The sequence below is a fragment of the Sapajus apella genome, unplaced genomic scaffold (genome assembly GCF_009761245.1).
Source record: "Sapajus apella isolate SASKATOON/1434 unplaced genomic scaffold, GSC_monkey_1.0 scaffold97, whole genome shotgun sequence".
Taxonomy (NCBI): domain Eukaryota; kingdom Metazoa; phylum Chordata; class Mammalia; order Primates; family Cebidae; genus Sapajus; species Sapajus apella.
The window spans coordinates 5246302-5259485 of record NW_022437037.1 but is presented as its reverse complement, the minus strand read 5'-3'; the positions used below and the strand labels follow the sequence as shown (position 1 = coordinate 5259485).

The following is a 13184-nucleotide window of genomic DNA, read 5'->3' as shown; positions in this document are numbered from 1 at the left end:
TTATACTTTGAAGTATAAGGTATATATTTCTAATTATAAAATTTAAAGCATTTATACTTTAGCCTAAATAACTGCAGAAATAAGCATAGGAAAAAAATGTATATGCATCGTAGGATGTTTAGCCAAAAAGAAAAAAAAAAAAGAAGAAGAAAAAAATAGGATTCACAAGAAATATACCAAATATGGCTGTGCGTTGTGGCTCATGCCTGCAATCCCAGCACTCTGGGAGGCTGAGGCCAGGCTGGTCTCAAACTCCTGACCTCGTGATCCATTCGCCTTGGCTTCCCAAAGTGCTGGCCAGTTCTTTCTTTTCTTAAAGATGCAGCTTATAGCTATGGTTAAAGACATAATGGTTGGGCACAGTGTCTCAAGCCTGTAATTCCAGCACTTTGGGAGGCTGAGTCGGGTGGATCACCTGAGGTCAGGAGTTTGAGACCAGCCTGAAGGTGGTGAAACCCCATCTCTACTAAAAGCCGGATGTGGTGATAGGTGTCTGTAATCCCAGCTACTCAGGAGGCTGAGGCAGGGGAATTGCTTGAATCTGGCAGGCGGAAGTTGCAGTGAGCCAAGATAGTGCCACTGCACTCCAGCCCGGGCAACAGAGTGAGACTCCGTCTCAAAAAAAAAAAAAAAAAAAAGACATAAACATACAAGATTTGAGGGCTCAGTCAGGCCAGGGTTTGGTTCTTGGTTCTGTCACTGGGTAGCTGAAGGGTTCTGGCAAATCGATTTATCTACGGCTTCGTTGCTACCTCTGCATAATGGAGATGAAAGTGTCCACTTCATAGTGTGGTTTTTAAGATTTAATGAGATAATGTGAATAAAGTGTGTAGCAAAGTGTTTGGCACAAAGCTAATATTTATTATTACAGTGGACATTTATCATGAGGAAAATAAGTTTTAAAGGCAAAACTTCTTTTGTGAGAACCCCTCATGGACACAGGCAGTGGAGTAGTGGCCAGGCAATCCTGAGGCCAGGGTCTGAGTTCAGAACCAGGACAAATCACAGCGCAAGCAGCACTCAACGTCTTCCCAGTGAAGATGCTTTTGGTTGCAAGGACCAGAAACTCCCTCACTGAGCTGGAGACCTGAATTCATTATGAGATCAGGTGTCAGGGAAACCAGGCCAAGAGATGGTCACCAGCTTTCATGAAGTACAGGAATAGGAATAGGGACTCTAATCCTGTGACCCTCTTTTCCCATACTTTTCTTTCTGCTCTGCGAGCCCAGGTCCACAGCCTCCCACGGTGAGTACCTGTGTTATATGTTCTCACTTCCGGCCACTCGCCCAATTCCTGGGGGTTCTGATTGGCTAGCTTGGGTCAGGTGTCCATCCATGGTCCAATCAGATATGATGGGGGGTGGGGTGGGATCACAGTACCAATATGGCCGCTTTGGGGCCTGGTGTGTGGACCAAGGGAGGTAGTGGTAAGTCCTGTGCTTACTTTTTTCTCCTCTGTTCAGGCCTCTCCCTCCTCCTCCATGATTTAGACTACTTTAGGCCACGCATCTGTGGTGAGGAAGTATCCTAGGGTCACTCATGGCTGACCTGTGTAGAAGCTCCCTGTGGGTTGTGAATAAAGGTGGTTCCCAGAGAAAGGCCTGTGGGCGTTGTCCCCAAAATGCATCCCTTATAAACTTTGTTGGCTTCCTGGCATATGCCACAGGGCCACAGATTCCCAGGCTGCTGGCTAGGATCCGACCCAGGCGGGCAATTCTGGATACTTAGTTTTTGCTTGAGAAGGGACAATTCTCCCAGAATACCAGGATGTCTGGCAAATGGTGGCCTTCAACCACTTAGTCCGAAAACACAAAAGTTGGGCTAAGAAAAGCATAATTAACTACACACACACACACACACACACACACACACACACACACACACACACACTCTCTCTCTCTCTCTCTCTCTCTCTCTCTCTCTCTCTCTCTCTGTAGAAAGAAACAAAAGACTAGTGTATCTTTTAATTGTCATTTTATAGCTTCCCACTGCAGCTGCCCCCCACCCTTCCCTTCGACAAGGTTTGCAGGCTTCAGGGGGACCAGGGAACAAAGCCGGGGCCTGGCAGCCCCACTAGGCTGCCAGCCGGGGAGAACAAGTCACAATTACAAATTATCACAACAATTAGCGCCTGTACTTGGGGGATCTGCAAATTGAGGCGGCCCTGGCTCCTCATTGTACAGGGGTCTATTTGGCAGTGACCTTGCTCTGGAGACGATGATATTCCTTCAGCCTGTAAACCAGATTCAAAACAAAGAAAAATGTAAATGAACAATAACAACACACCCTGGGTTCCATTAATTCAGGCAGAACCGGGGTGGCGGGGGCAGCTGTTTGTTAAGATGTGTGTGAAGTTGTCTTTTTTTCTATTCCCTCTGCCGCCCTGGCCCCTCCTGGCCTCCAATCAGGATAATGTAATTAATTTATCTTAGGGGGAGAACGTTGTTTGTCATTGTTGAAGACAAAGCATTTAACTGGCAATGGGAGACGTGAAGAGGCCATTATGAAAGCCCCGTGTGTTCTGGGCCATTTAAAAGGGTTTATAGAGTCATAAAATACAAACAGAGGGTGCAGGAGGCTGGGGGGTGGAGGTGATGAGAGGACCCTGGGCAGATGCGCGGGATCCGGCGTCTCTCTGGGCATGAGGCACCTCCAGGGACAAGAGGCTGGCTCTAGGAGAAAATGGTGGCTCTGTGCCCAGGGCATGCTGTTAGCAAGAGGAGAGAGAGACTTAAATCTTCTTCTGCACCCCAATCCTCAAGGGAGCTGGTGAGGAAGGACCAGGACAGTCCTTCCAGTCTCAGCTCCACCTCCTCCTCGTTGCTTAACCACTCAGCCTATTTCCGGGGAGTTGCAAATTTTGTGTAAGAATTAAATGAGACAACCTAGGCGCGTGCCCCAGAGCAGCTTAGTCTGTGTTAGCTTCTGGTGACAAGCAACCTGTTTGCCAGTGAGCACGCTGGCCCTGGGCTGAGAGTGCTTGCTGCTGGCACTGCCCCTGGCTCTTCCGGCATGCCAGTGTCTAAGCCTGAGCCGCATGCTTGATTTCCACAGGCTTTGCTGCATCTGTGAGACAGGTACAGCTGACACCCTGCGGGTGACTCCAGAGAACCAAAGGTCTGAGTGGCTTCAGATGACATGCACCACCCGCCTAGGCCATGGAGATGCACGTGGCCAGGATGGCTTCCAGCTAAGACGACAGCTAAGGTATGGTGACAGAAAACAAAGGCTCTCTCCACCTCTAGGCTATTTCCTTGTTTAACCTGCTCAGCAAAGGAGCTCATAGTGGAGTCTCTGTGGCTTAGGGGGAGGGGAGGGCAAGTATCAGAGGCACCAGATGGGACACAGGAACCTGGGACCCCAAAGCCTCGGACCCTCTAGTTACTGTTGGCTAACAAGGAATGCCTCTGAGGATGCTGTGGGCAGATGGACAGGAAAGTGGGGTTTGTCTAGGGCAGGGCAGCAATCAAGGTCCCATCAAAGCCTACCCGTTACACCTGGGGGCTCTGAAGGCCTGTCAGGGCTGAGTGTCTTACCTGAGGGAATTGATGTTGATGAAGCCGGTGGCATCAATTGGCTCATAGTCACCCTGAACGTTCATGCTGCAAGGAAAGAAGCAGCTTGTCAGGTGAGTCTGGCCCTGGCCTCTGCTTGAAGGGAGGACTGCTGGGACCAGGAGCAGCCCCATCTCCCAGATGCCAGGTCATTTCCCCTGCATGGGTCTAAACCCTCCCTGCACGTTGGCTTTCCATTTCATTTCTTTTTGAGACAGTCTCACTGCCTCAAAAGTGCAGTGAGAGTGCAGTGGTGCCACTCGGCTCACTGCAACCTCCGCCTCTCATGTTCAAGCGGTTCTCCTGCCAGCGTGCGTCACCACACCCAGCTAGTTTTTGTATTTTTAGTAAAGAAGAGGTTTCACCATATTGGCCCGCGTGCTCTTGATCTCTTGACCTCGGCCTCCCAAGTGCTGGGATTACAGGCATGAGCCACCGAGCCCGGCCCTGTTTAATTTCTGTACAACCCAGGGAACCCTATTCTGGGCCAGGCACCAACCCAAAGGCTGGAGAGCCTTAGTGGGGCACATAGCAGCCTCTTCCCTGCTACACAACGAGGCAGGAGGCTAGGAACAGTCGCCCCAGAACTCGCCCTATGAAATGCTACCAACCAGGGCACTCCGTTTGTAAATGGAATATGCGTCCAACCAGCTGTGCCCTAGGGACTGTATGAATGGTATCCAGTGACCTGAAGGCTCAGGAGGCCTTGGGGTGTGAATTGGAACCCCACAAAGGCATTTCTCAAGCTGCAGGGAGGCCTCCAGCATTCACAGCAGGATTGGCCCACTAAGTCACCTTTCCCCTCATTTGTCCAACCAGGTAGACCTCACCTAATCCATCCTAAAACCTGGGTACCCACCACCAGCCTGTCATGGAAAATGCTAGGTTGACTGCTGCTGTTCTCAGCAGAGGAGATTTTACCTCTCTAGAGTTTCCATCACCCAGACTCACCAGCCTTCTGTTTTGGGGCGTTCCAACCTTCCTAACTATGGCCGTCACTCCAGTCTGGCCGACTGGGGTTTGCCTCCTGGCCCTGCCACCTACCACCAGAGAGCCCAGGGCGAGTATTCGTGCACTCCGAGGCTTGGCCTCGCGCTTGTGAGATGCGTGATGGTGGTTAGCGCTCAACGTCACTTTTGGCTCCACGTGAAATAATGTAGCTGGAGCCTGGCACATGGTGAGCACCCGCTAGTACTAACACTATTCATTCACTCATTCCTTTGTTCAGGCATTTATTAAGCCCTTGCTGCCTGCCAGGTGCTGTGCCAGGTGCCAAGGAAGGAACAGCAAGAGTGGTGTCCACAGGGAGGGGCCAGACATAAGCAATCAATCACCCATCACCTTTGCTAATTACAGTTGTGCTAAGTACCTAGGGCATGTGGACTCAGGTGTCTCCTACTCTACAAGGCCAGCCTCTGAGAGGATGGGGTCCCTTGTCACGTCCTCCTCTGAATCAGTGTCTTGTGTGCAGAACTCCAGCTTTGGGACAACACTGACTCAAAGTTCCCAATGACAAGGAGGTGGCCTGTCCCCGCAGGGGCCCTCCTTGAGAGGTGAGATTGGCAGCTGTTGTCGGGGGGTGGAGGCAGGGTGATCTACTGCTTTGAGACCCTGAGGCTGGACCTCTGACCGGTTCTTTGTGGACTGTGGACTTTCTACAAGAACTAATGGGGGTCTCTGCATCTGCACGGCCCCGGTGGCTTGTTCAGGACCTGGGCCCTGACCTTTACCAGGCCTTGAAGCCGGTGGGCATATGGAACTCTCTGCAAAGTCACCCCTATGCTCCTTCACCTCCTTGATCTCCCTCCCTCCTCTACACCTCCCACGGCCCCTCCAGGGCTCAGGCACTGAAGCTACCAGGAGCTTGAGTTCCCTGGAAGAGGAGGAGATGGCAGACTTTTGCTGGCTACCCCTTACCGTGCATGCAGGGTCACTGCTTAGGAAGGGCTGAACCAAACGAGACCACCAATCTCCTCTGATCCCTTGAACAGACCCTGTTTTGGAAGCCAAGCCTCAGCCCCGCTGGCCCCTGTATTCAACCCAAAGAAAACGCAGGACACAGAACCCCCCACCTCCTCTCACAAGTCACAACAAACTCTCCCATCCCCTTCCCCAAGGTGGGACTGTCCCAACTGCCCTGGCAGCCCCTGCAGAGAGGGTCCACATCCAGGGACAAACTTGTCCCATGAGGCTGCTGGGAGTTTCAAGAGGGGTTTCTCAGGAACTAAAAAACCTCTTTTTAAAATTGTGGTTTGAGGTGAGGGGGGAGGTGGAAAAAGAGTTTACAATGATTTTTTTTTTTTTTTTCACCTCCCCTGACGGTCTACAGAAAACCTCTGTGCTTTTATTTTTGCTCATTCGAGTGGCTCTGACCTGCTCTATAATTACGTTACTTTCTACCTACTGTGCCGCGGCATTTCCAGTTCTGCCGCCTCTCGCGGCTTCCTCGCTGGTCCCTGTGACGCTGTCACTCAAGGGCTTTCAAGCCAGCGATGTAGAAATCAAAAAGAAAAGGGAAATGGTCGGAGACACAGTGAGAATAAATGCTCCTGCTTTTCTCTTTTTCCCCTTTCCCTTTTTACTTTATTCATTTAATCTCCCTGAGTGAGACTGTAAGGCTTAATGAAGGGTTGGACGGATTATTAGAGGCTGTTGATTTGGAGGGGGAGGGAAGAAAGAGCCAGAGAGAGAAAGAGAGAAGATAATTTGACATTTACCCCGACTGATCTAAACTGATTCAGTTGTATTTATGGCTTATAAAGTGTTTAGAAAGATTGAAGGGGGGAGAAACTCAACATGGCAAGGAGAAGGGAAAGAAAAAAATAATATTGACTGCCAAACAAGACGCGTACTTTAATTCCCAACTGGCCTCTGGGAGGGAGGGGGCTGGCCTCAGCCTGGGCCACGCTGGGCCTTGGGGGACCCATGTCCAGTGGGGGCTGTCTGTCCCACAGGGGCCTGCCTCATCTCCTGTTTGGCCAGGTGACCTCTGGAGGTGACACCTTGTCCCTTGGTGCAGGTCACTCTCATCCATGGGGCAGACACAAGAGTAGCCAATCGTTACCTGCTACCTTTGCCCTACCTCTCCAGGGGCTCCTACGCGGCCACCCTCTGCCTGGTCCATCACTGAGAAAGCTCCTCACAGCTCCACTTGTTTTCTCCCCCACTTTTTTGTAAGAGACAGAGCCTAGCTTTGTTGCTAAGGCTGGGGTACAGCGGTGCAGTCATAGCTCAGTGCAGCCTCCAACTCCTGGGCTCAAGTGACCCTCCTGTCTCTGCCTCCTAAGCAGGTAGAACTACAGGTGCATGCCAGCATGCCTGGCTAATATTTTATGTATTTTTTGAGACAGGGTTTTGCTTGATTCCCCAGGCTGGAGTGCAGTGGCATGATCATGGCTCACTACACCCTTGATCTCGCAGGCTCAAGAAAGACACTCCCACCTCAGCCTCCCAAGTACTTGGGATCGCAAACACATGCCACCACGCTTGGCTAATTTTTTTGATTTTTTGAGTAGAGATGAGGTCTCACTATGTTGCCCAGGCTGGTCTTGAACTCCTGAGCTCAAGCGATGCTCCCATCTTGGCCACCCAAAGTGCTGGGATTATAGGCATGAGCCACCATGCCTGGCATAATTTAAAACATTTTTTGTAGAGATGGGGGTCTTGCTCTGTTGCCCAGGCTGGTCTTGAACTCCTGGCCTCAAGCGATCCTCCCGCCTTGGCCTCCCAAAGAGTTGGGATTACAGGCCTGAGCCATCTTGCCTGGCTAGTTCCTTTCTCATCTAGCTCCACACTCTCCCCTAAGGAGTCTCTTCTTGTTCCGGGGCTTCGGAGAACATTAAAATGCCTATGACGCTCCAGGGCCTTCGACCTAGGTTCTCAACTCTAGACCCCATTGTCCGACAGTGGCCTTCTAGTTTTCCCAGCTAGCTCAAAAGAAACCCATGCTTGTGACACCTAAATCCAAATTCATGATCCTTCCTCAAGAGCATTTTCTCCACCCAGGGATTGCACCCAGCTGCTCATGACCTCAGACACCACGGTGGTTATGGACCTGCCATTTCAACCCCTTCTAGATTTTTCTCACAGCTCCCTGCTGCTATCTAGTCCCAGAACCAACAGCCTGGTCCAAGCTGCCAGCATTTCCACAGGTGCCCTCCCCCCTCCCCACCTACTCAAATCCTTTCTCCAGAGCAGCCAGGAGGACTATCTAAATGCACAGATCTGATTTTGCACTTCCCTTTAAGATCTAGCTTCGACTCCCTCCCCCTGGCCTCTTTCACCCTCCCACTCCCCCCACCTTCATCTGTTAAATCCTCTGCTATTATTTGAATAGCAAAGGAGCTTCTCCACAACCACAATTATTCTTTATATCTATTTTGAGACAAGGTCTCTATGCTGCCCAGGCTGGCCTCCAACTCCTGGGCTCAAGCAATCCTCCCACCTCAGCCTCCTGAGTGGCTGAAATTACAGGCATGCACCACCCCTCCTAGCCAACCCCAGTTATTATACCCAGCCAGAGTATCGTGCATTCCTCACCTTAGACAAGCCCGTCACCACTTTGTCTAATTCGACATTCTGGTGATAGTTTGATCCAAGCCTTTCTCCCCAGCTAGCCTGTATGTTCCACCAGGGCATGGCAGTGTCTATACTCTGTGACCGTCTCTCTGTGCTCTGCACAGCTCCTGACATGTGCTGAGGCACAGATGTCTTGAGGATCCAGTCAAAAGCCAGGCTCCGCGACTAAGCCGGGGGCAGGGCGAGGTGTGGGGCACCTACCTCACCAGCTCCTCGTTGTAGAGAGACAGTGGGGACTCCCGGCCGAGGATGTACACCTGGCCCTTCAAGACGGACACCTGCACTTTCCCTTCCACTCGCTCCTGCGACTTGGCGATGCAGTGGCGGACAAATTCACACTCCGGGCTGTGCCAGAAACCTGAGGGGAGAGAACGGGAGGGGATCAGGGGGCCTCCTGCGCTGCCTGCTGTGGGTGAGAGCACAGGAAGGGTGCCCCATGCTTCACCCCACCATGTAGACCTTGACTGCCTCCCATTAGTCTGACACAGTATGCAATTGCCCGTGACCGAGTTGAGGACCATGCTTTTGTAGTCCTGTCCTGTGGGTAAGAGGCCATCTGGGTCACTTCCTAAAGGTCAGGAGGGAAGTGACCCACTGCTTCATGCCACAGGTGTGCAGGAAGCGCCACATGCCAGGAAGTGGGGGCCCAGTGGTAGAGGGACCCCATCCCTAGCCCACCTTGGGCTCTAATCCTGGTAGGGGAGGCAGAAGACCTCAGGACTCAGAGGCACATGCTACCTGGGGCTTGGTCACATGGGTGTCCAGTGCGCAGCTGGGTGGTGGTTCAGGATCAGACCATGGCCATATATAGCCTTCCTCTCTCCGTGCCTCTGTTTCCCCATCTGTTGAGTGGGGGCCCTAGCACTGAGCAGCACCAGCCTGAAGGGCTCCTGTGAACTGGAGTCCTGGTTGGAGCCCACCCTTCAGGGCGGGCCGGCCCCCTGGACTCGGTGAGCGGTTCTCTGCCTCCTGCTACTGTTTTCCTAGGCAGACGGAATGTGTCTGCAGAGATGAGCAGCAGCACTGTGCTCGGGCTTCATCTGCGCTAGCTCCTTGAACCCTCATACAGCCCTCAGCCTCTCTCCTTTCTGGGTGAGGAAGGGGAGGCTCAGGGAAGTTAGACTTCTCTGGGATCACACAGGCTGGAAGTGGGGAGCCTACATCTGACTTCTCTTGGCCCACGTTGTAACAACTCTGCTTCCTATGACACACTTGGAGCTTTCTCCGTGACTGGAACATCCCCTGGTGTGAAGGCTGGGGCAGGAGGTACCTAAGAAACAGGCTCCCTTCCCTCTCCCCCAGAGTGCTAAAGGCCAGGGAGGGGTAGTGCTCAGACCCCAGTCTGCCCCGGGCCTCTTTCTAGTCTCTGCGGATGGAGGCTGGGACCAAGGGGCAGGCAGGCCAGCCACGGCAGAGGGGGAGGGACAAAGCAAGGCTAGGGTTTCCTGAAACGGAGCTGGGAAGGTGAGCCCACCTGGGCAGCTGCAGGGCCAGATGGCACATGATCTCCTGCCCTGATAAAGGGCTGGGTCAGGCCAGGAGCTGCAGCTATTGTGGGAGGCCCAGGCCCCTGGGGGCACCTGCTGAGGCCCTCCGTGGGAAAGGGGACAGGCCTGCTCTGGGATAGGGTCCTGGGGCTTGCAGAGGTTGGGGAGGGCCAGGCAGGGAGAGTAGAGGTTGAGTCCTTGCTCTCCAGGGTCCCACCCTTTGAGTCCACATCCCAGCCACACTTCAAGTGATGCGACCTCCCTGTGCCTCAGTTTCTTCATTTGCACAGTGAGAAAATATCACCAAAGTTCATGTGGTTTCAGTGAGAGAATGCACACACAGCACTAAGCATTTTGCATTAGCTGTTTGAACACCATGCCCAGCGCCAGCCCTCACTGTACACGGCGGGGGCGGGGGCGGGGGAAGAGAGGACCAGAGAGGGAAAGAACCTGTCCAAGGCCACACAGCAAGACTGTGGAAGAGCACTCCTAACTCTGGCCCAGGGCTTTTTCTACCACACCCTGAGACCCTTGTCCTCCCAGCCCCCGAGGCCCTGGTGTCTTGGGCTTGGCCATCTTTTGATGGAGCTGGATAATTAGCCCATCAAGTTTCCAGGCTGGAAGACAGGCAGGAGATGGAGGCAGAGATAGGGAAGACAGATCTCCGTGGGAGCAACCGGCCCGAGCGTTATCTCAGAATCTTCTACCTCTGCCCCACGGGGGTCTTCTGCTCAGATTTCTTTTCCCAGCGGACCCAGCCTGGGCTGGGGGACAGCAAAACTGCCATGAAACTGCATAGGGGGAGACCCTGTACACCCCAGGCCTGCAGATGAACTGTGGGCGGGGCTTAGGGCTGAGCTGGAGAGGGACCCCTCCCCCATGCTGCTAGGCCCAGCCAGACATGTGAGATCCTTTCTCACCGGAACAATGCTGTGTGAGTTGTACATTATACCCATTTTACTGCTGAAGGAACGGAGGTGAGGGAAGAAGAGGCGAGCTATACCCCCTAAATGAGATGCTCCATTGGGCCCTGCCAGAGTCCTGAAGCTGGGGTCCTGCCGGGCCAACCCTGGATGCCACTCCTGGAGACAGTCTGCCTGCAGCCCATACGGCCAGACCAGGCAATTTGGAAATGGCAGGAGAGGAGCAGGAGCCAGCCAGCCACACAGACACAGACGCAGGGAGGCAGTGATCACAGAGCCCAGGGCCTCTAGGAGCAAGGCCGGGACAGGAGGGCTTCCCTGTGCCTCATGCTCCCTGTCTGTGCCGAGACCACAGGGGCTCTGAGGAAGCCAAGCACGGCCGCAGAGTGGGGGGTCCCTCTACCCACGAGCAAGACGGGACGGGGAAGAGACCCTGCCGTGCTCTCAGCCTGTGGCCCTTTATTTGACAGGAGGGGAAACTGAGGCTCAGGGAAGCGACAGACCTGCTCAAGACCATTAACCCAGCCAGAGGCAAGACTCCAGGGCCCCGCCTCTAAACTGGGAAAGCACGCCACATGCTGGAGTACGCACTCGCCTGCCAGACACTGCTTCAGATGCTTCCCAAACACTCGTGCATTTAGTCCTCACCACCCGACAGAACTCTTACCCCCACGCTTCACATGGGAAAACTGAGGCCTCATGGAGGTTAAGTAAACATGCTCAAACAAAGCCCTGGTCTATACCATATCCCTCATGAGAAAATCGCATCAAATGGCCCTTCTGAGCTGTGGCGGTCAGCCTGCTGCCCAAGGCTGATCTTGACGTCTGTGGGGCCCTGGACCTCAGCGGACCTGGGCAAAGTCAGTATTAGTGACAACTACCAGGAGGCAGCCCCCCCCTCGCCCTCGCCTCCCCTCTGAAGTTGTGTTTCCTAATCATCGTACCTCAGTTTAGGATGCAGAGGGCTTGTTGCTGACAGGACAGGGCAGGGACTCGACCCAGCCAGCCCGTGCAGAGGCATCGTGAATGCAGCCGGGGGCCAAACGATGCCCTACGTCCGGGGCTCCCCTGTCTGTGCCGCCGTACCCCTTGATCACGAGCGTCCTGGAATCTGGTGGAGTAACTGGGAACTTGGCCACTGAAGCTGGCCTGAACCAGGATCAAAGCTGCCCGTCACTAACCAGGAGAGCCTGGGTGACCGCCCTCAGCTGGGGGCCTCCATTTCCTCACCTCTGCACAGCTAATATTAGATAATACCTGTCAGGTGCCCAGCTCAGCCTGGCAGCACGACGGCAGGATTAGTGGCAGCCATGGCCACTGGCATCAGCCTCTGCCGACCCGGAGCAGCCGGGCCAGGTGTGCTCTCCTCTGCCACATCTTAATGATTCGCTCACTTGTAACCAAAATCCTCCTTTCAGGATTGCAATCCCTCCAGGCTGGAGAGCCCGCAGGAGACAATGGTATTTAAGCACCTGTCTATACCTGGGAAAGGGGGCAGAACTTGGCTTCAAAGCTGCCAGGAACAATGGTAGGGAGAACTACCACCACCCAATAACCACTGAGACCTCTTGAAATCCTGAGATGAGTTACCATGATTAGGAGGCTTAAAAGGAAACAAACCCTGGGAGTGGAGGGGGAGAGGCGGGGAGGAGAGCTTAGCCCAGGTAGCTAGCCTATTAACTAACTTTGCACGGGTCCCCTGGCATCCAAGGCTGGAGTACAATGGCGCGATCTCAGCTCACTGCAACCTCTCCCTCTCGGGTTCAAGTGATCCTCCTGCCTCGGCCTCCCGAGTAGCTGGGATCATAGGCATGCACCACCATGCCCCACTGATTTTGTATTTTTAATACAGGCAGGGTTTGTCTATGTTGGTCAGGCTGGTCATGAACTCTTGACCTCAGGTGACCTGCCTTGGCCTCTCAAAGTGCTGGGATTACAGGCATGAGCCACTGTGCCTGGCCTGAATTTTTTATTTTTTTGAGGTGGAGTCTCATTCTTGTCCAGGCTGGAGTGTAGTGGCACGATCTCGGCTCACTGCAACCTCCGCCTCCTGGGTTCAAGTGATTCCCCTGCCTCAGCCTCCCAAGTAATTGGAATTATAGGCATGCACCACCATGCCCAGCTAATTTTTGTATTTTTAAGTAGAGACAGTTTCACCATGTTGACCCAGCTGGTCTTGAACTCCTGACCTCAGGTGATCCTGTCTAGGCCTCCCAAAGTGCTGGGATTACAGGTATGAGCCACTGTACCTGGTGACACTTGAATTTTATATAATTTATCATGAAATAGCATTAAAAAATTTTTTTTCTCCCAACCATTTAAAAATGTAAAAACTGGCCAGGCACAGTGGCTCATGCCTGTAATCCCAGCACTTTGGGAGGCCAAGGCAGGCAGATCACCTGAGGTCAGGAGTTCAAGACCAGCCTGACCAACATGGTGAAACCCCGTCTCTACTAAAAATGCAAAAATGAGCTGGGCATGGTGGCAAGCGCCTGTAATGCCAGCTACTCGGCAGGCTGAGGCAGGAGAATCGCTTGAACCAGGGAGGGTGGAGGTTGCAGTGAGCCAAGATCACACCATTGCACTCCAGCCTGGGTAACAAGAGTGAAACTGTCCCAAATAAATAAAATACAAATGTAAAA

General features: G+C 53.2%; 1 protein-coding gene across 1 annotated transcript in view; it reads right to left on the bottom strand.

Moving 5' to 3' along the window:
• Nucleotides 1–1939: 1939 nt before the first annotated feature.
• Nucleotides 1940–13184, bottom strand: part of ASS1 (argininosuccinate synthase 1) — a 47766-nt gene continuing 36521 nt past the window's right edge. The window contains exons 12-14 of the mRNA XM_032257234.1: nt 8334–8490; nt 3537–3602; nt 1940–2233 (exon numbers count right to left, since the gene is read on the bottom strand). Coding sequence (XP_032113125.1) covers nt 2188–2233; nt 3537–3602; nt 8334–8490 — 269 coding nt within the window. The 3' untranslated portion in view covers nt 1940–2187. The remainder of the gene's footprint in view (nt 2234–3536; nt 3603–8333; nt 8491–13184) is intronic.